At 42.3% G+C, this 27,169-nt stretch overlaps 1 protein-coding gene across 2 annotated transcripts in view; it reads left to right on the forward strand.

Annotated features, from left to right (window-relative positions):
• Positions 1–20,325, forward strand: part of NIPAL2 (NIPA like domain containing 2) — a 77,759-nt gene extending 57,434 nt beyond the window's left edge. Inside the window, exons 6-11 of one of the 2 annotated variants that reach the window (XM_079901444.1) lie at positions 4,185–4,281; positions 9,560–9,695; positions 11,638–11,726; positions 15,617–15,680; positions 16,799–16,893; positions 18,219–20,325. In XM_079901444.1, the coding sequence (XP_079757570.1) occupies positions 4,185–4,281; positions 9,560–9,695; positions 11,638–11,726; positions 15,617–15,680; positions 16,799–16,893; positions 18,219–18,331 (594 nt within the window). In that variant the 3' untranslated portion in view covers positions 18,332–20,325. Of the gene's footprint in view, positions 1–4,184; positions 4,282–9,559; positions 9,696–11,637; positions 11,727–15,616; positions 15,681–16,798; positions 17,185–18,218 lie in introns of those variants that run through there. The other variant, XM_079901445.1, reaches the window with a different exon arrangement.
• Positions 20,326–27,169: the final 6,844 nt, after the last annotated feature.

Genomic DNA, 27,169 nt, shown 5'->3' on the forward strand with positions numbered 1-27,169 from the left:
TTAAAACAACACAAATTAACTTTCTTGCAGTTCTGAAGGTCAGAAGTCCAACACAGGTCTCATGGACGAAACTCAAGGTATTGGCAGAGCCGTATTCCTTGAGAGCGCCCCTTGGGGAGAATCTGTTTCCTTGCCGTTTCCAGCTTCTAGAGGCAGCCAGCATTCCTTGACTTGGGTCTTTCTCATGTTACATCTCTCTTTGACCACAGCTGGGAAGGTTCTCTGCTTTTAAGGACCCTTGTGACTACACTGGGCCCACTCGGATAATCCAGGATAATCTCCGCATCTCAGGGTCCATAGCCTTAATCACATCTGCAAAGCCCCTTTGCTGTGTAAAGTAACGTACACACAAGTTCCAGAGTTTAGGACGTGGACATCTTGGGGTGGGAGAGGGGGCATAATTCTGCCTTCCAGAGCTGTACCACTTAACCCTTCTGAGCCTTGGTTTCCCCATCTGTAAAATGAGGACAGTAATAGTGCCCACCTCCTGAGGTTGTTGTGAGGACCCAATGAATTAGTACAAGTAAAGCATGTGGCAAGCATGCACTAGGTGCTGTTATTATTTCTGGCCTCTGAGATCGCAATCAGCAAAGCAGCCTCTTCCTGAGTCGCAACAACCTGCAGAGGTCACAGCTTCTTTGATATTGATTTTTCCAGAGAGGAGAGAAAATGTTACTAGAAAAGAAAAAATTAACATTAACTCATGCTGCTTGAATATTTTATTCCCTGGAGCTCTGTGATCTCTTGCCACAGGACAGAACCCAGGGCAACTGCAGTCATTCTGTGACTAATAGGAACTCATGTTTTATAGGTCTGAAGCCACAGAGATAGAGTTTATAAAAAAAAAGTCATACATGATTTTCAAAACTTATAACTACCATCATCCCCCCAAAACATGTTAATAATTGGCATGCTAACAGATTTAGCTAACATGCTCTGTACCTTAGTGCAGGAAAAACTTCCTTCCCTCCAGCCACAAGTAACAGCGGTCCCGAAAGGTGCTGGGAGCTGTCTGTAATTGTATCACATGAGAAATGGACAACTGTGGTGGAGGGGAGACCAAGCCGAGAGGGATGTTTCGGTTTCGATGGCAGCTTTCAGGAAAGCAAAGAGAGAGGAGTTGAATAGCTTTTGTAGCACGACTTGATTAAATTAAAGGTCTGGCAAATAAGTGCTATAAGGAAGAGTTAAAACGATTGGTTTAATTTGCCAGGAAAAGAAAAGACTAAGGGATGAGTTAATCTTCCGTATTAGATGAAAAGGTTTTTAAATGAGGAAGATATGGTCCTGCTGCTTTCCATGCCCACAGAGGATTAAAGGGAGAAACACACCAACAAGCAAACGCTTGAGTTAGAACAGAAGAGACATGTTTATTTAGGGCTCCATACGTAAAATGCAGCCCTGAAAGCAGTCAAGTCCCTAACTCTAGTCATTTTTAAGAAAAAAATTAATGCTGGTATTTTCACTTGTCCAATGTAAACGTTCATACTTATGATTTCAGTCCAGAGATACTGTCTCTTTGGGGGGGAGGGAAAAAAAGCTATGCTTCAGGTTATCTTAAGGACTACAAAAAAGAAAAAAAAGCTAAAACAAAAATAAAATTGAGAACTCAAAATTATACTAATTTTCTTAAAGGCAGGAAAATTTTAGACATTCAGTCAATTAATACTTATTGAACACTCAATTTATTAGACATTAGGCTTGTTTTTTGGCAAGTGGTTCATAATAAATATGAGGTGTAATTTACTCATTAATTCGAAAAATACTTATTGAGTGACCAACTGTATTCCAGGCACTGGACGCAGAAAAGGTCCCTGTTCTCATAGAGCAGATGTGCTAGTGGGAAACAGACAAGAAACACATAACCACACGAACAGGTCATGATAAAGTACTCTACAGTAGCCGCCTGAAGTCGGGGTTGTGATAGGATGACTGGGTGGCTCTGTGAGATCAGAACGATCTGGGAAGATCTCTCCGGGGAGCTGAGTGACTAGGAGTCATTGTGCAAACAATAGCTCAGGGAAAGAGCATTCCAGGCAGGGCAAACTCTTAGTGCAAAGGCCCCAAAACTGAGCAATCTGAGGACCTCAAAGGACTCAGCGGTGTGGCAGGGGTTGGCGGGGAGGGGTAGGCCATTTGTGGCTGGTGCAGGTTGGACCATCCAGGAGCCAGCCGTACAAGATGATGAGGTCCCAGAAGTTAACTGGGGCTTTGTAATCCAGGAGGGAGTGTGGCGCTTATTCTTAACATGCTGGGACGTTTAAGCAAAGAATGACTAGATCTAATTTCTATTTTTACTACATGTATCATCCTGGATGAATCTCATAAACATAATGCACAGTGAAAAAAAAGTAAGCGAGTGAAAGCAAGTATAATTCCACTTGTATAAGGAACAAGTGTGCAAAAATAAACGGCGTCATTTGGGGATACATAGAAATGTGATAAGGTATAAAGAAAATGAATGGAAAACTCAAGGTAGCGGTTCCTGGGGAGGTTGCAGGAGGAGGGGAGTGCAATTGGGAACGAGAGACTTCACAGGGATTGATGGGCTCTGCTTCTCAGGTTGAGTAGAGGGCACAATGGTACTTGTCACATTACTGTAAATACCTGATATGTATATTCATATATACTCTCTATGAATGAAATAGTTCATTATCCAAATCGTATTTTTTTTTTTTTTATTTGCGGTACGCGGGCCTCTCACTCTTGTGGCCTCTCCCGCTGCGGAGCACAGGCACCGGACACGCAGGCTCAGCGGCCATGGCTCACGGGCCCGGCCACTCCGCGGCATGTGGGATCTTCCCGAACCGGGGCACGAACCTGTGTCCCCTGCATCGGCAGGCGGACTCTCAACCACTGCGCCACCAGGGAAGCCCCCAAATTGTATTTTTAAATGACTCCTCTTGCTGCTGAATGTCTGGATTGTAAAGAGGCAAGAGTCAAATCAGAGACAAAGTAGAAGCTGTTGCAGTAGTCAGAGAGGGTGGCGAGGACTGAGGGAAAAGGAGGAGTTTTCAGTTTGTGCAGCAGGGCATGTGGTGATGCCATCTCCTGACAGGGTGGAGGCCCAGGAGGAACAGGTAGGGAAGGTAGGCCACCAAGAATTAAGTGTTGGGGACTGCCCTGGTGGCGCAGTGGTTAAGAATCCGCCTGCCAATGCAGGGGACACAGGTTCAATCCCTGGTCCAGGAAGATCCCACATGCCACAGAGCAACTAAGCCCGTGGCCACAACTACTGAAGCCTGCACACCTAGAGCCTGTGCTCCACAACAAGAGAAGCCACCACAATGAGAAGCCCGTGCACCGCAAGGAAGAGTAACCCCCACTCGCCAAAAGTAAAGAAAGCCCACGTGCAGCAATGAAGACCCAACGCAGCCAAAAAATAAATAAATAAAGAGTTAAGTGTTGGGACTTCCCTGGCAGTCCAGTGTTTAAGACTCTGTGCTTCCACTGCAGGGGACACAGGTTCGATCCCTGGTCGGGGAACTAATATCCTGCATGCCACACAATGCGGCCAAAAACAAAAAAGAGTTAAGTGTTGCCCATATTCGTGTGTTATGGCTGTTAAACATGCATGTCAGACTTCTCTGGTGGCCCAGTGGTTAAGAATCTGCCTGCCAATGCAAGGGACACCGGTTTGAGCCCTGGTCCGGGAAGATCCCACATGCTGTGGAACAACTAAGCCTGTGGGCCACAACTACTAAGCCTGTGCTCTAGAGCCCGTGAGCCACAACTACTGAGCCTGCATGCCACAACTACTGAAGCCTGCATGCCTAGAGCCCATGCTCCGCAACAAGAGAAGACACCACAATGAGAAGCCCGTGCACCACAACTAGAGAAAGCCCATGTGCAGCAAAGACCCAACGCAGCCAAAAAAAAAAAGAAAAAAAAAGCATGCGAAAATGTCTGGTAGACAACTGGATAAATGAGACTGGAGTTGGGAGGTCAGGACTGGAGGTCTAGATTTGGGCATCATTGCCATGTAGGTGATGTTAGAACTCTAGGTCTGGATCACTAAGGCTCCTTACGCTGTTCTCATATATTTATAATTGTCCTTAGGAGCTCCAGTCATCCTCAACCCTCATCTGATAGTTGTTGCAAAATCAAAAAGAGAAGTGTGCCATTCTGAAGACTTCGGATAGAATAATTTACACTTTACTCTTTTTCATCTTTTTCATTTCTAGATTTTAGAAATACTCATTTTCTGCATTCTCCTATATTTCCATAAAAGGAAAGGAATGAAACACATTGTGATTCTGCTAACCCTCGTGGCACTTCTAGGTAAGGGTATTCTTTTGTTTTCTAATTATCTAATGTAGCCATGCTAAGTCATAAAAGAGTTTAAAGGAAAATATTTGAGCATTCTATTTTTTCTCATTGTTTCTGCTTTCAATTCTGATCTATAGAAACTGAGTCTCAGTTACGCAAATTGTACTTTGCATGTCCATTGCTGCAATTGATATATGTTTAATTTTTAATATATTTAAGGATTTTTACTTCTTGATAATTTTATTTGCTCTCTGACAATTTGGGGATTTTTTTCTTAGTAAATAATTGAAGAATATTAAAAGAGAAACAAATGAATAAACCCAAATGAAACTTTTGTATCAGAAGTTATCTAGGCCTATCCTATTTATATTTAGAAAAAAAAAACTTTAAAACATGGCTAATATGAAACAAATGTAAGCAGTATGATTTTTCTTGAATACATTTCTTTCATTCATTATTTAACTACCCGTTTCCTTTTTCTCCAGAGGCACCTTATAAGATTTGAAAACTGATGCTTACATAAGCCCTCTCTCTATATATTTTTTTTTCTTTTTTTTTTTTTTTCTGTACGCGGGCCTCCCACTGTTGTGGCCTCTCCCGTTGCGGAGCACAGGCTCTGGACGCACAGGCTCAGCAGCCATGGCTCATGGGCCCAGACGCTCCGCGGCATGTGGGATCCTCCCAGACTGGAGCACGAACCCGTGTCCCCTGCATCGGCAGGCGGACTCTCAACCACTGCGCCACCAGGGAAGCCCAGCCCTCTATATCTTTTTAAATCTATTCTCCCTCCCCACTCCTCTGTATCTCTCTCTCTCATACATACACACACACACACACACACACACACACACACACATATATACATATCAACACTAGGAGATCTCACTAATCATTTGGGAAATTCCCTTTTCAAAAATTTATTTATAATTCTTTCTTTGCCTAAGATGACCCATCCATCACATGTTGTTAACTCTAACTTTGTACATTGTATTCATACCTTTGAGGCAGCTGCAGCTCCCATGTTCATGAGGTGCTGGAGGTTTCATTTCTTCATTTCATCAACTCTCCTTTCAATTGGAAGAGTTGCATTTGTGATAGTTACTTATAGAAACAAATTTACTCTAGAACATGTTCAGGTATGTGGTTAATCAAAAGAACAGAAAAGAAACTTTATATTTTTTTCTTCCAAATTACCAGGTAGGGAGAACAAAAGCAAACTAAGAGAAAAGATGCACATTATGTAGGAAAATATTGAAAATAAAGGAAATTTTAAATAGGAAAGTAAGATAACAGAATTAAGACCATACATATCAGCTTTGATCATAAATGTAAATGGGGTAAGTTTACCAAGTGAAAAAGAAAGATTTCCAAATTGTACTTGAGAAAAATTCCCGTATTGATTTTGAAAAAGATTCTGAAATTGGATTCAGCCAGTTTCCTCTGGTTCAGCTCTATAAGGGTTATTGAAACATCACCCTTTCTGACTGGCCTCTGCTGGTTGTGAAATATTTTGACTTCATACATCAATTTCATCTAAACAAGGTAACTCAGATTGAAAGTAAAAGAAAGCAGAAGGTCATTATATTACCATCTAAGTTAAAATCAAGGCAGAAGCAGTAAATGCAACAGAGGATCCTGGAGGCTCCCCTATTAGTATTTAGTTGCTAATCAGGGTAGGACTGGGGCTTGGAAGGAGGAGGCATCAGGGGACAGGGGCCCTCAGTAGACTGGGCAGCAGCTATTTCAGAAACTACAGTAGCATAAATATAAGAGGAGTAGGAGACTTCTCTTAGCTCATGGAAATAAGGAGACAGAAAAATCTGTAAAATTAGAGAAACTGAATGCTTAATTTTGATCTGGCAGCTCTAAGGTTGAACTCTAAATCCAGAAAGCAGAGGATACACCTTCTTTCAAGTGCCTGTGTAACATTTACAAAAGCTGATCTTATAATTGGCCACAAAGAAATTTTTGATAAATTCCAGGAAGTTGAAATAGTACAGACCACATTTTCAGATCATAGTGAAATAAAAACAGAAAATAATAACAAAAATAGAACCACTAAAACCGTACCACCTGGGAATGTTAAACACTATGCTTAAACTGCAGCTGGGCCAAAGCAGAAACCACGATTTCATTACAGCATATATTTCTTAAATTATTATGAAAACACTTAATATTAAACCTATAGTTTATGACTAATGCTGTATTCAGAAGGAAATTCATTGCTTTAAATGTAAGTCAATTAAGTACTCAACTCAAGAAGTCAGGGGAAAAAAGCACAGAAATAAAGCTGAAGCAAGCAGAAAGGAACAATTAGTAAAGATAAAGGCAAAAATTAATGAAATAGAAGGCAGAAAAGCAATGGATCGATAAATAAACGCAAGAATCAGTTCTGAGGAAGAACTAGGAATAAACTGAGAAGGCTGACTTTTAAACATGGGTCAGCATAATTCATGTTGGGCAAAAATCGTACTGTTAAAATGATGAAAGTAATACGTGTCTACTGCTGAGAATTAAGAAAACAGAGAAAGACAAAAAGAAACTATAAAATATTTTAATATAAAATATAAAAATTCATATAATTGAGCACTGCAGCATGATATTATGGGAGTGTGTCTGGTCCTCTGTAGAAGATAGTTTACCAATAGATTTCAGAAGAACAGTGGCTGTCAACACAGTAATTGCCCTTTCGGTGATTTTCCTACAGAAATTGGCAGAATGATATACAAAGATTTGTATTCAAGGATATTCATCACAGTTTCATTTTTAATACCAAAAAAATGGATACAATCAAAATATCTAAGAGTAAGGAGTTCCCAAAAGGCATTCCCATTCATACAAAGGCTTACTCTCCAGCCAATAAAAATCATACTTTAGAAGAATAATTACTGGCATAGAAAATACTTAATGGTGATGGAAAATTGGTTCCTAAGTAGTATATACTGTATGATTCACATGTTATAATATATTTGTGCTTAGCGATAGAAAAATAACTACAGAGAGTCTCAAATGTTAAAAATGATTTGGGGGACTTCCCTGGTGGCGCCGTGCTTGAGAGTCCGCCTGCCGATGCAGGGAACGCGCCTTCGTGCCCCGGTCCGGGAGGATCCCACATGCCGCGGAGCGGCTAGGCCCGTGAGCCATGGCCGCTGAGCCTGCGCGTCCGGAGCCTGTGCTCCACAGCGGGAGGGGCCACAGCGGTGAGAGGCCGCGTACCGCAGGAAAAAAAAAAAAAAAAGATTTGGGGATGAGTGTTGAGATTACAGGTGATTTTTATTTTTCTTTCCAGACTTTTCTGCATTTTCCATATTTTTGTAAATGGACATGTATACATTTTATAGTTTAAAAAATGAGTTTAAAGTTTATTCATAATCCCATTGTCTAGAGATAGCCACTGATAGTATCTTGATGTAGTTTCTTCTAGCCATTTTTTCTGTGCATATGTTAAGTACTTTCTACTTTTATATCTACAGCATTAGAATGATACTGCATTACAATTTGGTATTCCCACCCATCCTCATTAACCACCCCCGCCCTCAAAAAAACTTGGAAGTACTCAACACCAGCTTAGAAATACAATAAACAGTGATTAATCAGGTGGTGATTGTGCGTGCTTTGAAAATATAGTGATTAACTCTAGCAACTGATAGTTGGTTTAGCTGTTTAATAAAGAATTCTAGTTTTGTCTTTGTTTTGTATTTAAGTAAATTTAACATCAGATGGTGGTTGAATTAGGTGGGCTTTGCAACCCTGAGGTTCTGAGGCGAAGGGAACAACGTGTTCAACTCTTACTCCGTGAATGATCTCTTTTGGAAACCTGGCTGTTCAGACCACAAGCCCATCACCACATCGTGCTCTAATTTCAAGCCAAGTGTTTAGGAGGAAATCAAGGTCCCTCAAGAGCTAACCTTATAAACTTAAACCATCAAGTGACATACATGTCTATAGATATTTTCCATTTCTAGATTAGCTAAAATATGACTATTTTCATAATCTATAGAAAATATGTAAAATGACCAAGTCAAAAAACATTTAAGGTGAAGAAGGGCCCAGCTGTAAGGGCCTCTTTGTTCAGATTGGGAGTTTGTTTTTAGAATTTATCACCTGGTCTCCTCTGTTAATTATGACTTTTAACAGAAAGAAAATGTCTAATTTGGAAGTGTGCCCTGGTAACCTTCAAGTCAAAGTATATTTTTATTTTTTAGAAAACTAGGCTTTTCCTAGTTGGCCATGACCTGCTATTTTAAACTTTATATATATATATATATATATATATATATATATATATATATATATCTCCTTTTCAAAAGCTAAAAGGAATAAAGCTCAGATATATTATGACCAAGTAGATCAAAGATAGTATTTCTTCTTCACACTGCCTTTGACTTACAGATATTTGATTTCATGTAAAAATTATTTTTTAACTTTCTGTGGGTTTCAGCTAAATTATGGAATTATATGCAACAGTAGTTTCAAGAGACCTAAGACAGAAAGAAAACACTCTCTTCATCCTACAGAAACACTGTGTTTCCAGAAAATTCTTCCTTGCTTTCATTCTAACATAACCTTATCAAATCACTTTTCCCTCATTGCTGTTTGAAACATATGAGAAACTTGTTCTCATAGTGATAAGTTCCTCTTTTAGCATAGAAAATAAACAGACATTGCTTATGTAAATCTTAGATTCAGGGTTGACTCTGAGAAATGAACACTCAGCTCTGTCCTGCTTACTATTAACGTCCTTGTCAAAAAATATTTTTAATGAAAACGTCTAGGCGTTTACTAACAAAAGGACTCGTATGTAGACTTAGTACAACTCTTAGTAAACTCATGGAGTGAGTTGCTTTTCACTTTCCAGTTTTCTCATCTATTCGGCTTTAAATTTTTTCAGTATAGTTTAATAGTTATTTTCCCATTAATGTCACATGGGCAATCTGCCTTTTCTTATCTCCTCCCTTCATTGTTTTCTTCCTTTCCCGTCTACCAGTAATTATAACCTCCACAGCATCCTTTCAACAGTGAGGGCTGGAAAATAAGCATCTTGCTCCAAAGATAAGCACTCAGTCACACAGCAGATCTTTAGCTGATTTAAGCAAATGGAAAGGCCACAGCTTGAGCAACAGGACTACTGCTTGGCTGGCATCACAACCTACCCTACACCTCTCAGGGCAGTCTTCATTCTTAAAGCATAATAGGGGTATTTACTACTCTACCATGTAAAGTTAAGATACTTATTTGTAATTCTATCTCAGATATGTATTTTATTTGTGTTTTGTGTTTTCTTTTTCAGCCTCATTGACTGTTATTTCAGTAAAAGCCGTCTCAGGCATGATCGCTTTTTCTGTGACGGATAAAATGCAACTAACTTATCCCATCTTCTATATCATGTTTATCATCATGATAGCATCTTGTGTTTTCCAAGTCAAGTAAGTTAGCTCTTACATACTCACTGCCCTTTCAACATTCCCGTGCTTCTCTGAGCATTCATCTTTATTGGCCTCAGATGATAATTAAAATTAGATGCAACCGATTTCTAAGGGTGAGGGGTCTATGCTTATCCTCAGCCAATATCCCTGGCTTTATCCTTCACATCCAATAATAAGTTTTTACGAAGCATTGCCTTCATGTTTTGTGAGTTCTAAAGTGTGGCCATAATCCAGCTAAGTGCACTTTGATACTTTCCTGATGCTCTTCTGCTTGTAATTAATATCCATCGCACACAGGTTGTCATTAGCAATAAATCAAAGGGGCAGGTCCACATCCAGGATTTCATTCTAAATATAGGAAATACATGAACCCTTCACCTTCATTTCTTAGCTCATACTCATTAATTGCCCAGAGATGGACAAAACCAGACGTTTGGCCGGGAGGGAAATCCTTTCCCCAAAACTTTGCATCTTCAGCCAGAATTTTCCTTGCACCCACGGGATTGCAGAATGATTGTTTTCCATTTCTCTTGGGGCCTCACAGCGGTGATATGGAACATTTTTAATTTCTGCTCTTCTCTCCCCCCACCTCCATCTGCTCCAATCTCTTCCCCTCCATTTCACATCATGATTTTGCCTGTGCTGCTAGGTTCTCCTGAGTCCACCAGAAAGTTTTCTGTTTACCCCAAAATGCTATGCAGGAGCGCCAGCCCAGTGCCAGCCAGGAAGTCAAAGCCCAAATTTTGGAGGAGAATGGTTCCTTCCTTAGGTGCTAGAAGTCAAGTCTAATTGTTACGGGTTGAATATGGACCCTGTTACAAGGAGTGTGTTACCGGAGAAATCCAATGTTCTGTCACTGTTTCATTTGTCATAAACAAACTGTTTCTTTTGTTTGTTTATAAGACCAAGTGTGTATCTAACACTTGAATCATGAAACTGCTTTGTTTCATCTCTCTTCTGAATTAATCGGTACAGTTACAATAGCTTTCAGAATTTACTGACTAGCATCATTATCTTTAAACTCTGCTTCACGAATTTAAAAGCCAGATACAACTGAAGGTAAACTACATTCCTATCACCGTTGTTTCAGTCCCTGCACCTCTCACCCTAGAACTGTGTGACCACACTAGAACTGTAGAACCATGGTTCTCAGCCCTGGCTTCCCATTACAATTCATTACCTGAGGAGGTTTGTTTGTACATATATGTATACATGCACATATATACTTACATGCCTGTGTACATGCATGTGTGTGTACATGCATGTACACACACACATAGAGGAACACTTGGGCTCTACTCACAAATTTTTTTTTTTCAATTGTTCTAGAATAGGACCTAAACACTAGTGCTTTTCAAAGTGCCCAGGTGATGTCAATGCAATGCACTGCTTCAGAAAAGGTCTAGTCCCTGACAGGGCTGCACGGTGCAGTTGTGGGAACCTGAACCATGTTGGCGGCCAAAGTGGGAAGCTGAGCTCCCACATGTGCTCTGCAGCTGGAGGGCTGAGCATTGTTTTTGAAACATTAAACATTCCTTTACTTCTCCATCTTCTTTCTTGGCACGTGGCATGTCAAGGGATAGCTATACCATTCCCCGATATGATATTTAACAGGTTCTAAAGTCTATCCTAATGAATCAGCCCCAGTGTGATACTGGTCCAGCAGCTTGAATCGCTTCCAACTCAAACTTCTGTGGCCTCCAAATATGATTAATTGCTTTTCATTGTTACTGTTGTTGGTTTAAACAGACCGTAAAACCTGACATCTGATCTCATACATCAGATGCATATAAGCTATGACTGCTGATTGGAAATGCCCTTTTACTGCACTTCCTTTCCCTTTGTAGTTGTAGCTAAAGAACATGCATTTCTCGATGTTATTGTTAACTTATTGTTGAGCGTCTCTTAAAGACAGAGCTTCAGTAAGTGCCTTCTGCTCTAGGCTCCTGAATCAAGCCACAAAACTCTACAATACGGCGACGGTGGTGCCCATTAACCATACTTTCTTTACCATCAGTGCCATTATTGCAGGTGAGTTTTGGCTTTCTATGCTTAAGTGATTCTATCCCCATAACAAGCATAAATGAAGTCTCCCTCAGAGTAATGAGAAAATCAAGGAATATTTTGGTTATAAGGAATGTATAGCCCACATCCTCCTAGCTACCGCCCAGTGTCTGAACTTCCTCCATAACATCCTCTAGGAGAGGTTCTTCTACTTTGTGTGAATGTTCCCCAGTGCTCTCTGTGCCCCGAGACAGTTCAGTCCTGGTTTGAATCACTCTAATAATCTGGAGAGCTCTAATTATTAGATAGTATTCCCCTGTATTGGAACTGAAATAAGCCTCCCTGTGAATTCCAGATGCTCATCTTAGTTCTGCTTTCTGGAGTCTTCTCCTTGCCAGCCCTTCTGATAATCAAAGCGCAGGTCCTCCTGTGTCCTGTCTCTGGACCAAACATCCCCAGTTCGATGAACTCTTCCCTCCCTGGTGCTCACCACTTGCATCAGAGAGAGGGATCCAAACGAGAATCCAGTGTTCCAGGGAAGGCCAGACAGATGAGAACAGAAACTACCACTTTTACTGTTCTGGCCTCTATTTTTCTACTATTGTAGTTCTTTTCTTTCTATGGACAATTTTTTAAATAGGTCAGACAGAGTAGTGTTAAAAAAGTATAAATTTGAAACTTGGTCCAAACAAAAATACAGTCGATTCAGGTATATCATTTGTAAGTTTGGTACTGGTATACCTTAGTTCATTGGCTTACTAGATGTATTTACTACCTTGTCATACTGGGACTTCATTTCCCAATGCAAAGTTTATGTATTTGGGAGGTAATTAGGTATTATCTGTTGCCTAATGGACACATCTTTTTTATTTCATGGCAAACAGGGTGACTGCCAGGGGGCAATTTTTAAATGTAATTAATGCATTTTCTGTTTCCCAAAATCGAAACATACTTTTAAAGAGAAAGATTATATCCGAAAACATCTAATTTTTTTTTAGCATTTTATGCTTGTTGACAAAAGAAAGTAACAAAAGATTGTACACTTGTGTGCCCTAGAAATATTGAAAAAGGAAAAGAGCAAGGCCAAAAACATTTATAGGCGTGACGCACAGCATAATAATTAAGATGACTGTGCTAAAGATGTGTAAGACATGTAGTTCCCCTGAAAAGAAGGTTTTATAGGAGGCCCAACAGGGCTGGATCTGAATACTTAGCAAAGCAAGTAACTGATGAGTCAGGGAAGCTGGAACTTTCTGGGAGTGATAATAGTTCACCTGATGTTACTGAAGTGTGGAATGGAGGTGAAGCTTCTTGACTTACTTCTCCTCTTTGCCCCCATCAAAAAGTATAGCTTTTACGAAAAGCTTAAAACGAAATGAGATACCATATATTGCCTGCTAAATTAGTAAAGCTTTCGTTTTGCTCTTTTTATCTCAATAATCAATGCTGACGAGGCTGAAGTGTTGCGGGCACGTTCGTGGAGTCGGGTACCATGGTACCTCCCGCCTAGAACTGAGTTTCAGAGTTTTTATCAAGAGCCTTAAAAATGTTTCCACTCTTTGATCCTACAGCTCAAAAACAAAAAAATAACCCAATTAAAAAATGGACAAAGGACTTGATTAAGACATTTCTTCAAAGAAGATGTACTTGTGCTTGGCCAACAAGCACATGAAAAGATGTTCAACATCACGAATCATTAGGGAAATGCAAACCAAAACCACTTCACACCCATTAGGATGACTACTAGCAAATAAATAAATAAAATAACAAATGTTGGCAAGTATATGAAGAAATTGGAACCCTTGTGCACTGTTAGTGGGAATGTAAAATGGTGTAGCCACTATGGCAGTTCCTCAAAAAATTAAGCATAGAATTACCATATGATCCAGCAATTCTACTTCTGGGTATATGTCCGAAAGAATTGAAAGCAGGGACTCAAACAGATATTTGTACACCTAGGTTCATAGCAGCATTATTCACAGTAGCCAAATGACAGAAGCAACATAAATTGACAGATGAATGGGTAAAGAATATGTGATGTATGCATACAATGGAATGTTATTCAACCATCAAAAAGGAAAGGATTTTTGATACATGCTACAACATGGATGAACCTTGAGGACATTATGCTAAGTGAAACAAGCCAGTCACAAAAGGACAAACACTGTATGATTCCACTTATATGAGGTATCCAGAGTAGTCAAACTTACAGGAATGGAAAGTAGAGTGGTGATTGCCAGGGGCTGGGGGGAGGCAGAAATGGGGAAGTTGTTTAATGGGTATAGAGTTTCAGTTTCACAAGATAAGAAGTTCTGAAGATTGGTGGCACAACAATATGAATATAGTTGGCCCTCTATATCACCAGTTCTGCATCTGTGGATATAACCAACAGTGGATAGAAAATATCCCCTCCCCCCCCAAAATTCCAGAAAATTCCAAAAAGCAAAAATTTAATATGCCGCATGATAGCAACTATTCGCATAGCATTTATGCTGTATTAGGTATTATAAGTAATCTAGAGATGATTTAAAGTATTTGTGGAGGATGTGTGTAGGTTATATGCAAATATTATGCCATTTTATATAACGGACTTGAGCATCCTCAGATTCTGGTATCCGCGGAGGGGTCCTACAGCCAAATCCTGTGGGTACCGAGTGACGACTGTATACTTAACACAACTGCACTGGAAACTTTAAAATGTTTAGGATGGTAAATGTTATGTTATGTGTATTTTACTATACTTTTTTAGTTTTTGCTCTGTTTGAACAGAAATTCCTCTTAAAGCGACAACCATAAAAAATCCTAAAATACTGGGAAAAAAATATGTAGAGAAGTTTAGTGACACTTTACAAAAGCAAAACGTTTGAAACAATTTAAAACGTCCTTCAAGAAACGAATATTATGGGGCACCAGCTCAGAATAACAAGAAAACATTAAAATGATCACAAGGAAATGTGTAATAACATGGAAAAGTGCTTCAGAAGTGTTGATTCATTCAACAAATATTCATCAGAATGGGACATGGCTTATTCCTGTAGGAAGTTTATCCTCTAGGTGAGGAGATAGACTTCAGACTGAGAAAGCCTCTGTCTTGTTCCCTGTGGTATCTGCAGCACCTAAGCAGTGACTGGCACTTAGGACTCTCAATAAATACTTGTCCACAGGGTAACAAGGCCAACACCACACACACACAAAATTTGATTCCAAGTAATATATAATTTAAAGATAACTTATTTAGTAAAAAGTCTACGAAGGCTTTGGGACCATAGGCCAAGAGGAAATCATTGAGACTAACAAGGAGAGAAGAAAAGCTCATCAGAGTAAAGGACACATCCACATTTCCCTTCACCCAGAAGGAAAGACCAGATGAAGGAGATGGGAGAGGGGTTGGCAGTGAGAAATGGAGCTGGGGTAGCACATCTGCAACCTCCAGTGCCTGAATGAGCATGTGCCAGACCCAGAAACCGCAGGGTGTTGCCAAGACTGACAGCATGGGGAGCAGCTGGCCTGAAATGCGAGCTCTGTGTCAAAGGCCCAGAGTCCACCCAGATGCACAGGTCAGGCTTGCTGACCCCAGGCTTAAAACTGTAGGTGGAAAATATCACTTGAGTTTTGTTTTCTTGCACATGCCAGTGGGACAAATCTTGGACTGGATAAGAAATTTCTGTTGGCAAAAGTTACGTTAATGGTGCTGACTTTTTAATAATGATACTTACGTTATATAAAGTCTACAAATCTGTGTTCTTTTGGAATCACTGAAAATGTTAGTATGGCATGCAAATACTTTTAAACTACAGGGTGTGCATTTTAAGGGTAACTATACTTAGAAAAAATAATATATTAATTTGAAAAACAATATGTAGCTATTGTAAACATTCTTACCCTGAAATTAATGTTATCTTCTATTTCTACGGTAGGTATCATATTTTATAAGGAATTCCTTGGTGCAACTTTTCTCACTATATTTATATATCTTTTTGGGTGAGTAAATGTCTCAGAAGTAAGGTATGTGAAATCCTATTACTTTTATGTGAGATTTTTGGCATTGTACCTGAGGCATAGAAAATTGGAAAATTATATAAGAAACATCAGTTCCCCGAGTTCCTAAAAGAAACATATTTTTCAACTTAACACCCTACCCAGGGCTCAGGGTCTTTGTGATTTAAGTATCTCTCTGAGGGTTCTGAAACATTGGGGATTTTCTGTTCCAGCACAAAGTCAAGGTAAATCCACTGGCCCTTGTAGCTACTCCACATTTTTATACTCTATCAGACCTACCCCACCCTTGGGAACCCCTAGGTTAGATCTCAATCAGGGAACCACAGTTGCCTCTAGGATCACCTAGAACAAAAGGCCGAGACTGGGGCAGATCCCTACCTTTGGACCTAATAACATCAGATTGATGCCATCCCTGTCCTGTGTCTGGGTGCCCAGCTTTAACCCTGCCTAGAGATTTGGAGGACAGTCACTGCTGGCATTGTGGCAAACAGAGAGCAGAACGTTGACAGAATAGCGCCAATGTATCAATTCTTCCATTGGTGCCAGCTGGCACCCTATGAATGCTTAGCTGCTTCTTGATGTGGTATCCTGCATGACCATTGTTATGCAAACTTGAGCCCAGACTCTTTGCAGTGTAGAAAATCATCTATCTTGAGAATTCAATCTCATAAGATTTTTGGGCGAGGCTAAACTTCTGGGATCTGGAAACCATGACTATTCTTATGGCCAAGGACAACAAAATATCTTAGAAAATTAAAGAATAAATTATTTTTTGCTCGTGTTGCATGCCAGTAATGAGTCTGGGCATGCATGGATAGAAAATGAGACCTAGTGTCTACCCAAAGGGTTTAGAGCCTAAATTAGCCTCCAGATGGTAAAAACCTGAAGCAGAGACTTATTGGAAGCTGCCCAGGTCTTGGTTCTGGGGACAAATATTATTGGCTGCAGCAATTAAGACAAGTTCTAGGCAGCCTACCATGAGAAACAGAAAGAATAAAACCAGTGGAATGTATGTCATCATGTCGAATATGGAATTCAGTTATTTAACACTGTGAGTTCTTTCAGTGATCTTGTGTTCTTTATTACCATTATTCTTACAGGTGTTTTCTGTCATTCCTTGGTGTGGTTTTGGTCACAAGAAATCGAGGAAAGGAACATCTGCCACAGTCTTACATTGATATTGGACATGTCCCTGGTAAAACTGTATATTCCTTAATTTAGAATAGAAAATTTTATCCTTATAAATTAATCATTGCTGGTATGATTTGGGGTGTAAAGTTAATACAAAACATAATTCTTACCCTCAAAAACATGGACATTTAATGATGAAACCAGAGGTGATAGTTTAACTGTAAATGTTAATAATCATTTATTTGAATATTGGCTTTGCACAGAACACTGGGGTTAGAAAAGAACTGATCCTGTTTTCTTGATTTGGGTGATGTTGCAAATTTCCTTTTTAGGTTTCTTTAAATTGGAAAAGGGTAGGGAAAGGAGTAGGAGTGGCAAGAACAGACCCTTGTTGCTTGGAGAGCCTTTGAGGGAACATCTAGGGCCAGAAAGTCAGGTGCTCAGACGGAGGTGGCCTGTGCACTGTAGGGCCAAGAGAGACGTTCTTCTCGATCACCTGAACGTGAGCTTCTTCCCCTCTTCCTTACCTCATTCATCCAGAGCGGATACATCGCTGTCCCAGCTCTCCACTCTCACCGAGAATAACTAGCTTCTGTCACGTAGACAACACAAGCCGTAACCAGAACAAAGGAAATGGGCTGCCGTGTCCCCACCTCCTCCCCTGCTCACCACCCCCAACAGTCTCCAGTTTTGCTAGGGATCTGGGGTGACCAATAGGTTTCTAGACAGACAGCAGTGATGTTCTCACAGCTTCCTCCATTCTGCTAGGACCGAGCCTTTGAAGCAAACACCATTAAAGCCTCATCCCTATGGCTGAGCAAATATGGCCCTATGAGTTCTGTGTTCTCTTTCGCATTTGAGCCATCGTATCAGCATTCGTGGCAAGGGTGTGTGTTAGAGATGCCTTGTATGGTAAGGGGTTCTTTGGTAGGGAATAAAGTTTACTTCTTTTTAACTCTATTTTTCATTTCACACAGCCCCACACACAGGATCAGTAACAGCTTTAGAAGCCACTAGGAAAGACTGCTTTTCTCTGTTGTTATATGCATTAGACTAAACATGAACAAGGAGACAGAACACTGGGGAGAGAGGTTTGGAGAAGAGTGCATGCTTCATGTTAATCTCCTGACTGATCCAACCTGATTTCCGTGCTCAGCATGGTAGACCCTGGGTGGGAGACGGCTCGGTCATGTGGACAGCAATGATGACACATCAAGGGGCGTGGAGTTCCGTGGGCCTTTCTTCCTTGACGTTTATCTCTTCTACTTAGAGGGTGACCACCTAGTATTTTTTCAAGGGAATAAAATGTGGCCTAGATAGAGGAGAAATTATTAAGACTTATTCTTCTGAAAGAGCTCAAAAGATTCTGTGTGATTCTTATCTCCACAGGGAAACAAACATTGGACAAAATACAGCCAGATTCAAACGGCTTATCCTATGGAACTTTGCCTGATGGAAGTGACTCCACAAAGAGCCCGAGTGGAGAGAAGAAAGAGGTCTGAAATGCCGAGAGGGATGGCTGCTGGCCTGTTATTCGATACCACCTTTTAAAAAATTGCACATGTTCAATTTGTGTCAGCAGCTATTTTATGCTGACATGTGCTCCCATTTGTTTCAGAGTCCTTTACCCCACCTCCATGTCTACGGACTATCAGGGCCTTCCTAAGCTTTGACAGTCTAATGTGTGCATGGAATGTGATTTGAAGTGTTCCCCACACCCTGGACCTCTCCCTAGTGATCATCGAACTGGCTAGATCTTAATTAGAGCCTGGCTGCCCAAGCAGGAATGTCACACAAAAATGTGCGTTCACGAGTTGGCTGCAGAACACATCGGTTGCTTTTCCCATACAGCTTGCAAGGTCAGTTGCTTTGTTTTAAAGGGACACTTTAGCCCCACCACCTCGCTCCTAAACCAAAGGTTTGAGAGCATTCATTTTTCCTAAGACATCTTTTATGAACCTCCCCCAAAAACATTTCACCTTCCTATTCCCAGATTGAGTGGTGAATCATCTTTTCTGAAAACTAGCCCTATCACAAATATCCTTTGAAAATTAAGGGTGTCTTTAAATTAGAATTTATACCCCATTCTATGATGGGGTACACCAAAATCAAAAGACCTTGACTGGTGGACTTTTTTAAGCTTAAGAAAGGAAAAATTTAAGAATTAGTACCAATTTTTTAAATAAAAATGTAATAGAATGGTGACGTTTTCTTCAGCTGTACGATCCTATTATACTTGAATTGAAACTGAAGACAAACTTCATATAGTATGCCTTTATTTGTTGAGATCTTATAATTTATCAAGTGGGTTTTTATGTTTTAACTTTTAACACGTCTCAAAGATCATATTTAAGTTCTTAGTGATATTTTCACTAACACTCTGTTTCTTCCTCAAGGCATTACTTCAAGCTTTAGAATAAAATTCTTCTAGGTAAAAGAACAGTTACGATTAGAGAACTGGATTTCAGCCTTTTCAAATCTGTAGACATAGAACACAGCCAAGGGGTCCAACCTAAGTCAAGGGAGGAAACCCAGGTGCTGCCATGCCCTGAATGGCTCTTCCGCTGCCATAGTGACATAGCTACTAAGATACATTTGCAGGTAGAGTCCATAATCATATCTGTTATTATTTATGATCTCCTACTATTTAAATGAGAAGAAAAGAGCTAGCTTTCATTATCACCAACACCAAATAATAAGCCCCATCCTTAATGACATTTCAAAACCTTCAGATCACTTCTGACAGGCCAGTCCAATATTATTCCAGCTAACTGTCTTGCATTTGTTTGGTTGTTCAACTCAGAACTATTGAAACTATAGTCTTAACTGCTTTGGGTCTTTTATCTTTGTTCTTTGTCATGACCTGCATTCCTGACCAGACCAACCAAACTGGCCCACAAAGGTGAGATTCAAATCCATCACCAATGTATGAATAATAACCTAGAGCCCATGTCTGGCTTTTGAACTCCTGGTAACAATTCCTGCCATTGTGGAAAGTATCCCATTAATTCAAATAACATAGTCATATAATTTATGGCATGTTTTACTGAACTTGGTCCAACATGCTGGCATTGGAAGGCTCAGCTAAGAAATGTGTCTGGTGTCTTAAACTACAGATTTCTGGTGACTCTTAAAACTGGTTTCAAAGATTTGGGAAATAATTAGACAGAAGAGTTTTACTTGAAGTGGGACTATATTTATAGCTATAGCACGTGGTTTTGCACGTTGTAGAGTTTTGCACAGAGACAAGCATAATGCCAATACTTTAGCGGTCGCCAACATTTAAACTTTTAAAAGTTTGCATCTTTTAAAAGTTGTAAGAAATGGCATTGACATGCACATTTGCACAATCCAGCAATGCTTCAGGAGTTTAGGTGACACAGAAAATATATTCAGACCTAATTTTACTTTCCATATCGCGTCTCCAAAGCAAGGTGAATAGGAGATTTACTTGCACTGACTTGTAAAGATTTTTTAAATTACACACTGCACGACAACAACCAGAGCCAACCCTGTCCTCCTCTTGGCATTGTGAGTCGGGGACCTTTAGCCAACACTTGACTCATCTGACTGTCTAGACCAGGGGGTCTGCAAACTCTTCCTGTAACGACACAGAGAGTAAATATTTTGGGGTTTGTTGGCCATACAATGTCTGTGGCAACCACTCAACTCTGCCATTGTAGTATGAAAGCAGCCATAGACAGTATATAAACAAATGAGCGTGGCTGGTGTCAGTAAAATTTTTTTTTTTTTTAGTATGCGTGCCTCTCGCTGCTGTGGCCCCTCCCATTGCGGAGCACAGGCTCCGCACGCGCAGGCTCAGCGGCCATGGCTCACGGGCCCAGCCGCTCCGCGGCATGTGGGATCTTCCCAGACCGGGGCACGAACCCGTGTCCCCTGCATCAGCAGGCGGACTCTCAACCACTGCGCCACCAGGGAAGCCCAGTACAATTTTATTTACAGAAGGAGGTGGCCGGTTGGTGGGCTATGGTTTTCCAGCCCTTGGTCTAGACTCCTCTGCCCTTGCCCTAGACTCCTCTGCCCTTGCCGTGCTGCTTCTTCCTTATTTCTTGGGCATTCAAGAGTTTAAAAAACAAACTGGATACAATGGGAGTGTTAGCCATGTCTTGATATTTACATTAGGATCTTGTTGCTTATGTAAGATACAAATGAAAGCAATGAGTTCATCACTGGTGCCCAAATTCTTCTCTGTTGAAGGTAGCAGTTCTTTTATGAGCACCACTGACTGTATCGGAAGGGCCTCTCCAATCCCACACTCTTAAGTGGATAATTGCCTCAGAAATGAGTAGCAGTTACCTCTCATGTAGCAGATTAAAGCAGAGGTCCTTACCATCTGATTGTTATCAGTTTAAGTGTTTGCTTACCCTGTAACTATACTACTTTCGTCACCAGAATCACTTGAAAACAATATAATAAAAAAATGTCTCAAGCAGGGATTCCAGAATGTAGTTTTCAACCCCCCAACCCATTCCCACAAGCTCCTGGAGATTCAAGTTTGTGCCAGAGAAAGAAAGGGAAGAGACAGATTTCATACATTAGTACAATTTCAGTGCTATTGAAGAATAATGGTGATAATGTGTAAGTCTGGCTCCAGAAGAAGCAGGTGCAATGGTGGACATGGCTCAAATGGATAGACGCATTGAGCCAAATTCCTGAAGCCAAGAACCTCCTTATGCTCCTTGTTTCAAAGCACACAGCTCATCCAGGGGTGGTGACTATATACACTCGGCCACACCGAAGGCTGCCTCCTGCTTGCCAATTTAATAGTGATATTATGGACGTAAATATAACCAGTTATTAAAATGAACCTTTCCAACACCCTTCCAGACTGCTTTATTTAAATTCCAAGGCTGGTTATAGAGCAGTCCTTGAACTGGGCAACTGCAAACCTAATGCACATGTCTGGCACCAGCCAGTATGAGTGCTTTAGTGAGGTTGCTAGATAAACACCACACAGTTTGAACTTTTAGAACAAGATCTCAGAATTGAACCCAACATGACTGTGTGGGGAATTTAGAAGCTGCTTCTAATTGTTAGACTCATCAACCGTCTGGCTCTTATTATGGCCATCTTGAAGTAAAAAAATAAAATTCCACATATATGTGGTTTCCATGCAAATATAGACCAGTCTTGGGCTATTAAATGTAGTGTTTTAGTAATTGTGGTAAATGCAGGGAAGAACCTTCCCACCCAGGAATTCTTGAGTCTCTCCCCTTTCTCACCAGCCTCAGGGTACCACACAACATGCTGTCCTGTGCCAGGAGAGCAAATCAGTTACAGGAGCTGTGGCCCATCCAAGGAAACTTTTTTTTTTTTTTTTTTTGGCTACAAAAGGAGGAAACTCCGCCTTCAGTGTCGGTCCTTATTGAGAGTTAATGAGTCCCAACCGCAATGTAAAAGAGGACTATCAATCCCAATGTCAAATAAATGTGGTGTTTTGGGGTGCACGCAGCTGGAGTTTCACAGAGTTCCAGGCAAGATGCAAGATAGTCTCCGTGTTCCAGGAAAGAATCTGCTTCCCAGGGAGCTGGCAAACGCATCACGGAGAAGGAGCCCAGCCATTCCTGAAGGACCAGCATGCATGGACACAAGCCACTTTGCACATTTGAGCTGCTGCTATCCAGACGCAAGCTAATCCTTCCAGCATGCACGCATCCTGCTTTTGGAGCCTCTTCCTTCATGGTTCTAATTTGAAAACCAGCCTCGAAAATTTTCTGAGTCTTGGGCTCTACTCCTTCCGTCCAACGCACCTCACCTAAATCTTCTGAACACTAAACTAAAGGAAATGAATCAGTTCAGGAACTTTTGATCTAGGGACTTGAAGCTTGAATTGCCTGCCTGGTTATAGACACTAACCCAATTACCACATGCCTCAAACAGCAAAGACGCATTCAGGTACTCAAACGTAATTGATCACATACTATTTTCAGTGTAATATGTTTAAAGTTATTAGAAATATAAAAACAAATTAGACATGAAGACTAGCTCTTCAGGAACTTACTGTCTGGTCAGAGAACCGATAGCTTTCATCTGTTGAGCCCTTACTGTGTAAGTCTTTTACTTCTGCTGTTCATTTAGTCCTTATAATCTCTCTCTCTCTCTCTCTCTCTCTCTCTCCCTCTCTCTCTCTCTCTCTCCCTCTCCCTCTCTCTCTCTCTCTCTCTCTCTCTCTCTCTCTCTCTCTCAGGGAGGTCACTATCTCTACTTTACAGATTTAAAAACCAGGGCAAGAGGCAGGGCAGGGACTAGGGTAAGATAAGAGAGGCACCTAGGGCACAAAATGTAAGGAAGCTCATGGGAATCTCACCCTCAGGGTAGAGAGAGGGCCAACCCTGCACTTGCAGGCCCTGTGAATAAGGGCCCCTTTAAATTGTGTACCCCAGGCGCCTCACTGCGTCCTGACCCTGGCGATAGGAGTCAGATAATTTGACAAGTGCCGTTCAGCTGGTAGGTGGAAGAGCTGGGATTTGAACCCGGGACGCCTCCGCAACCCACACGCTTACCACTAGTACCAAAATATCTAAACTGCACAGTAGAATGTCAAAGGGCCTTAAGAGTCTCGAATAAAGGGCATGGGAGCCCAAAAGGGAGAAGGGTCACTTTTGGCTAGGTGACAGTCTTCAAGGGAATTGGGGATTATAGTGGATCAAATGGGGCCCCCAACCCCGAAAAGATATGTCCACCTCCTAACTCCTAGAACCTATGAATGTGAGCTTATCTGGGAAAAGGATCTTTGCAGATGTAATTCAATTAAGAATTTTGAGATGATATCATCCCAGATTACCTGGGTGGTCCCTAAATCTAAAGACGAGGATCCTTGTAAGAAACAGAAAAGACAAAAACACCCAAAGGAGAAGGCCACGTGAAGACAGAGACAGAGCGTACAGCCGGAAGCCCCAAGCCAAGGAACGCTCAGAGCCTCCAGAAACCGGAAGAGGTGAGGAAGTATTCTCCCCGGGAGCCTTTGAAGGGAGCGCAGCCCTGCTGACACCTTGACTTCACTCTGGCCTCTAGAACTGAGAGAATATACTTCTGTTGTTTTAAGCCACACACTGGTAATTTGTTGGGACAACCACAGGAAAGGAACACAGGTATTGAGCTGGCCTTTGAAGCACATGTAGAATTTGGACATTAGAGGAAACCTGTGAGCAAAAGAGAAGCTGAATAGCTCAAAGCAAGCTTGGGAAACATCTGGAACGCGGGTCACAGGAAGAGGAAGACAGATTGATAGGACTAGAAAGGCAGCTAAGAAGGCCTTGAGTGGCCAGCTCTGATAGAGACTCGAGAATTTGGACTTGATTTGGGAAGTAAATTGATGGCACTAACTTCATTTCTGGGGGTGTGGGGGGGACCTAAGGACATCATCGCTGTCTTTTCAAAAGCTCATCTATCGGAATTTAAAGACATTTCCCCTGTATCTTTCTTAGTCATTCACGAGTGATATCAGATGGCATAATAAACATTCAAGAAATAATGATCGAATTCAAGTTTTGCATCTGTGGCACATCAGGTCCTATGAGAAATGACCAAGTGCAGCAGGGTCGTAGGCTAGACAGTGACCACTGAGACGGCCTGTGGGCACAAAAGCTGTGCCCAGAAGAGGATGAGCTGGGTCAACCAGAGCTGCGCCCTCCAGAACCTGAATTGGGAGATGCGGAGAAAGCCAAGGAGTTAGGAGTGGGAGCTGAAGCTGGAAGGCTCCCTAGAAAGGTGTGAAGGTAGAATGACAGCTAAGGGCCATGAGCCCCGGTTATTAGTAAATTAAAGTTGTAGGGGAGAGGGAATCGTGGAGTAAAAGAGCTAAAAGCCAAATCTGCTAGCAGAGGAAGGCAAGTAAGCAGATTCTGCAAGAGAAGCAGAGACTCAAGAGGGGCTGACCACGAGAAAGCCAAGGCCCAGGCCTGTGTCGGGAAGGCCCAGGTGTGTTGAGGCTCACCTCCGCTCATGAGCACACCTACACACCAGCTAAGCCCTTCCCAGCTGGCTGCAGAGCATATCTGTGCCCGGCCACCACCAGAACCTGACTTTCCCAGGGCTCATTGAGTTTCCAAAAGACATGCGTTGAAGCTGCTGGCACAGAAAGGGAAAGGATGAGCCCACTGGAGAAACGCTTCGTGAAAACCAAGAGGACATTCTTTCGATTATTCAAATTATAATGTAGACCCGTTCAATGGGAGTCTTCAGACAGGAGGCAGAAGAAGGTGGGCCCAAGAAAATGACCTGAGTCCCTGGTAGATCCCAGGCTTGATGACATCATAACTTTGTTTTTTGTTTTTATTTATCTATTTTTGGCTGCGTTGGGTCGTCGTTGCTGCGCATGGGCTTTTCTCTACTTGCGGAGAGTGGGGACTGTTCGTTGCGGTGCGCGGGCTCCTCACCGCGGTGGCTTCTCTTGTTGCAGAGCACGGGCTCTAGGCACACGGGCTTCAGTAGTTGTGGCACATGGGCTCAGTAGTTGCGGCTCGCAGGCTCTAGAGCGCAGGCTCAGGAGTTGTGACGCACGGGCTTAGCTGTTCCGTGGCATGTGGGATCTTCCCGGACCAGGGATCGAACCAGTGTCCCCTGCATTGGCAGGTGGATTCTTAACCACTGCGCCACAGGGAAGCTCCCCTTGTTTTTTTAAAGGTGTAGTAATCCTGAAATGTGGTGATTTAAGGATGTCCGAGGCATCTGCTGAGTGAGAGAGGGACTGAAGAAAGGGATGCCGTGGGGAGCTGGAGACAGATCAGTCACCCCCAGTCACACAGACAGGGAAAAAGCCAGGGAGCTCAACCACGAAAGAGCCCTTTAAATACCTCATTCCTCGACTCTGTCTGCAGGGCCTGCAGATCTGAGCAGGTGGGCCTTAGGGCAAAACTCCGCAATGCACCACCCGCCCCCCGCCCAGCCCCGCCCCCAGCCCCATATCTGGCCGCACCCCTAGGCCAAGTTCGCTCTGCCTCCAGGAACAGTTTGGGTGTCCTCACAGGCCTCGCGGCCACGGCCATCCTCTCCCTGTGGCGTGGCCTCCTCCGCTGTCAGCCCCGGAGATGGTGTCTGGCCAGGAGCGGGGCTGACCCTTGGCGGCGGCTGATGGGAAGCAGGCTGCTGCCGAGAGGACAGAAATCTGTCGCGGGCGCAGGCGCTCTCCGCTGCCTCCCGCGGGTCTTCTCTAAAGCAAACCACCTACTTCCTGCCAGGCCGAGCCTTCCAAGGTCGCCGCAAAGGAGAACCGGGTCCAAACCAGCGCAGAGGAACCTTAGCCTTGGCACTGTCTCCGCTTCTATTTGTTGGGCACTCAGAAGTCTGTGGAATGCAGACTCATTTTCCACTGAAACGAGGGAAAGTAAAGACAGCACCAAATAAAAATAGATTCCTGGCGTTTCCTGTTTACTCAGCACTGCTGCTCTCAGCCCGGGCCAGGGGCCCCGCTGGACATCTGGGCACTGAAAGTGAGGAGTTTTTTCCTCCCCTGTTGCCATTTCCCTTCCTTTAGTTGCACGTATGTTTATTTTGGGGGATTGCCCGGTCCATTGCCAAATCTCCCTTTTCTCTCCCTGTTTAGAGGGATGCCAATTGCTGGGTGCTTGTCTGCCTCTGATGCCCCAGTTTCCTGTTTATAGAGCAGAGCTCTTTTTCCCTGGCCTGCTGGGCCCAGAGGGAAGATGTGGAAGAAAGAGCAGATGACACATGTAAAGGGACAGCGGAAAGAGGGGATCTGAGATCCGGTACCACCAAGGCCCTACCTCCTCCTTCAGAAGAATGCTCCCGAGACAGCGGAGTCAACAGCGAAGGCGCAGGTGACCAGACGGGAAAAGCTAACACAGCTGGCTGGAGCAGAAGCGCCCAGACGTCAGGCCGAACACACGTGCGACTTGAGTCTTTTCTGGAAACCACGGGGACATCAAATACGTGTGGGGAGAAGGTCTGACTGGTGAAGCAGTCACCCCCAGGTGGGCCTGGGGTGAAGGGTCTCTGCTGTGAATTGGTATTTGGCCCCTTGACGCAGCCCACTTGCTGAAAATGTTTTCTCCGTCCAAAAGCAGTGAGGGCAGCCCCACTGTCCCGACTGATTTTTGCACCACAACCATAAAGTTAATAATGGAAAAAACATTTATCCCACGGCCAGGGACTCTCCGCAAGCAGCGCATTGAATCTCCAACCTATCAACAGAAATTGCTGAGAGCAAACCGAAGCTTGTTAACTGATTCTTATGAATGATTGAAACAGCAAAGCAGATTTATTTAATTTCCATAATTTAAAAATTGACAATTACACAAATATCTTCCTAAAACCATCAGGATGAAAACCATCCTGTTCTTGAGAAGTGAATTGACGTT

This window comes from Stenella coeruleoalba (assembly GCF_951394435.1).
Source record: "Stenella coeruleoalba genome assembly, chromosome: 17".
Lineage (NCBI taxonomy): Eukaryota > Metazoa > Chordata > Mammalia > Artiodactyla > Delphinidae > Stenella > Stenella coeruleoalba.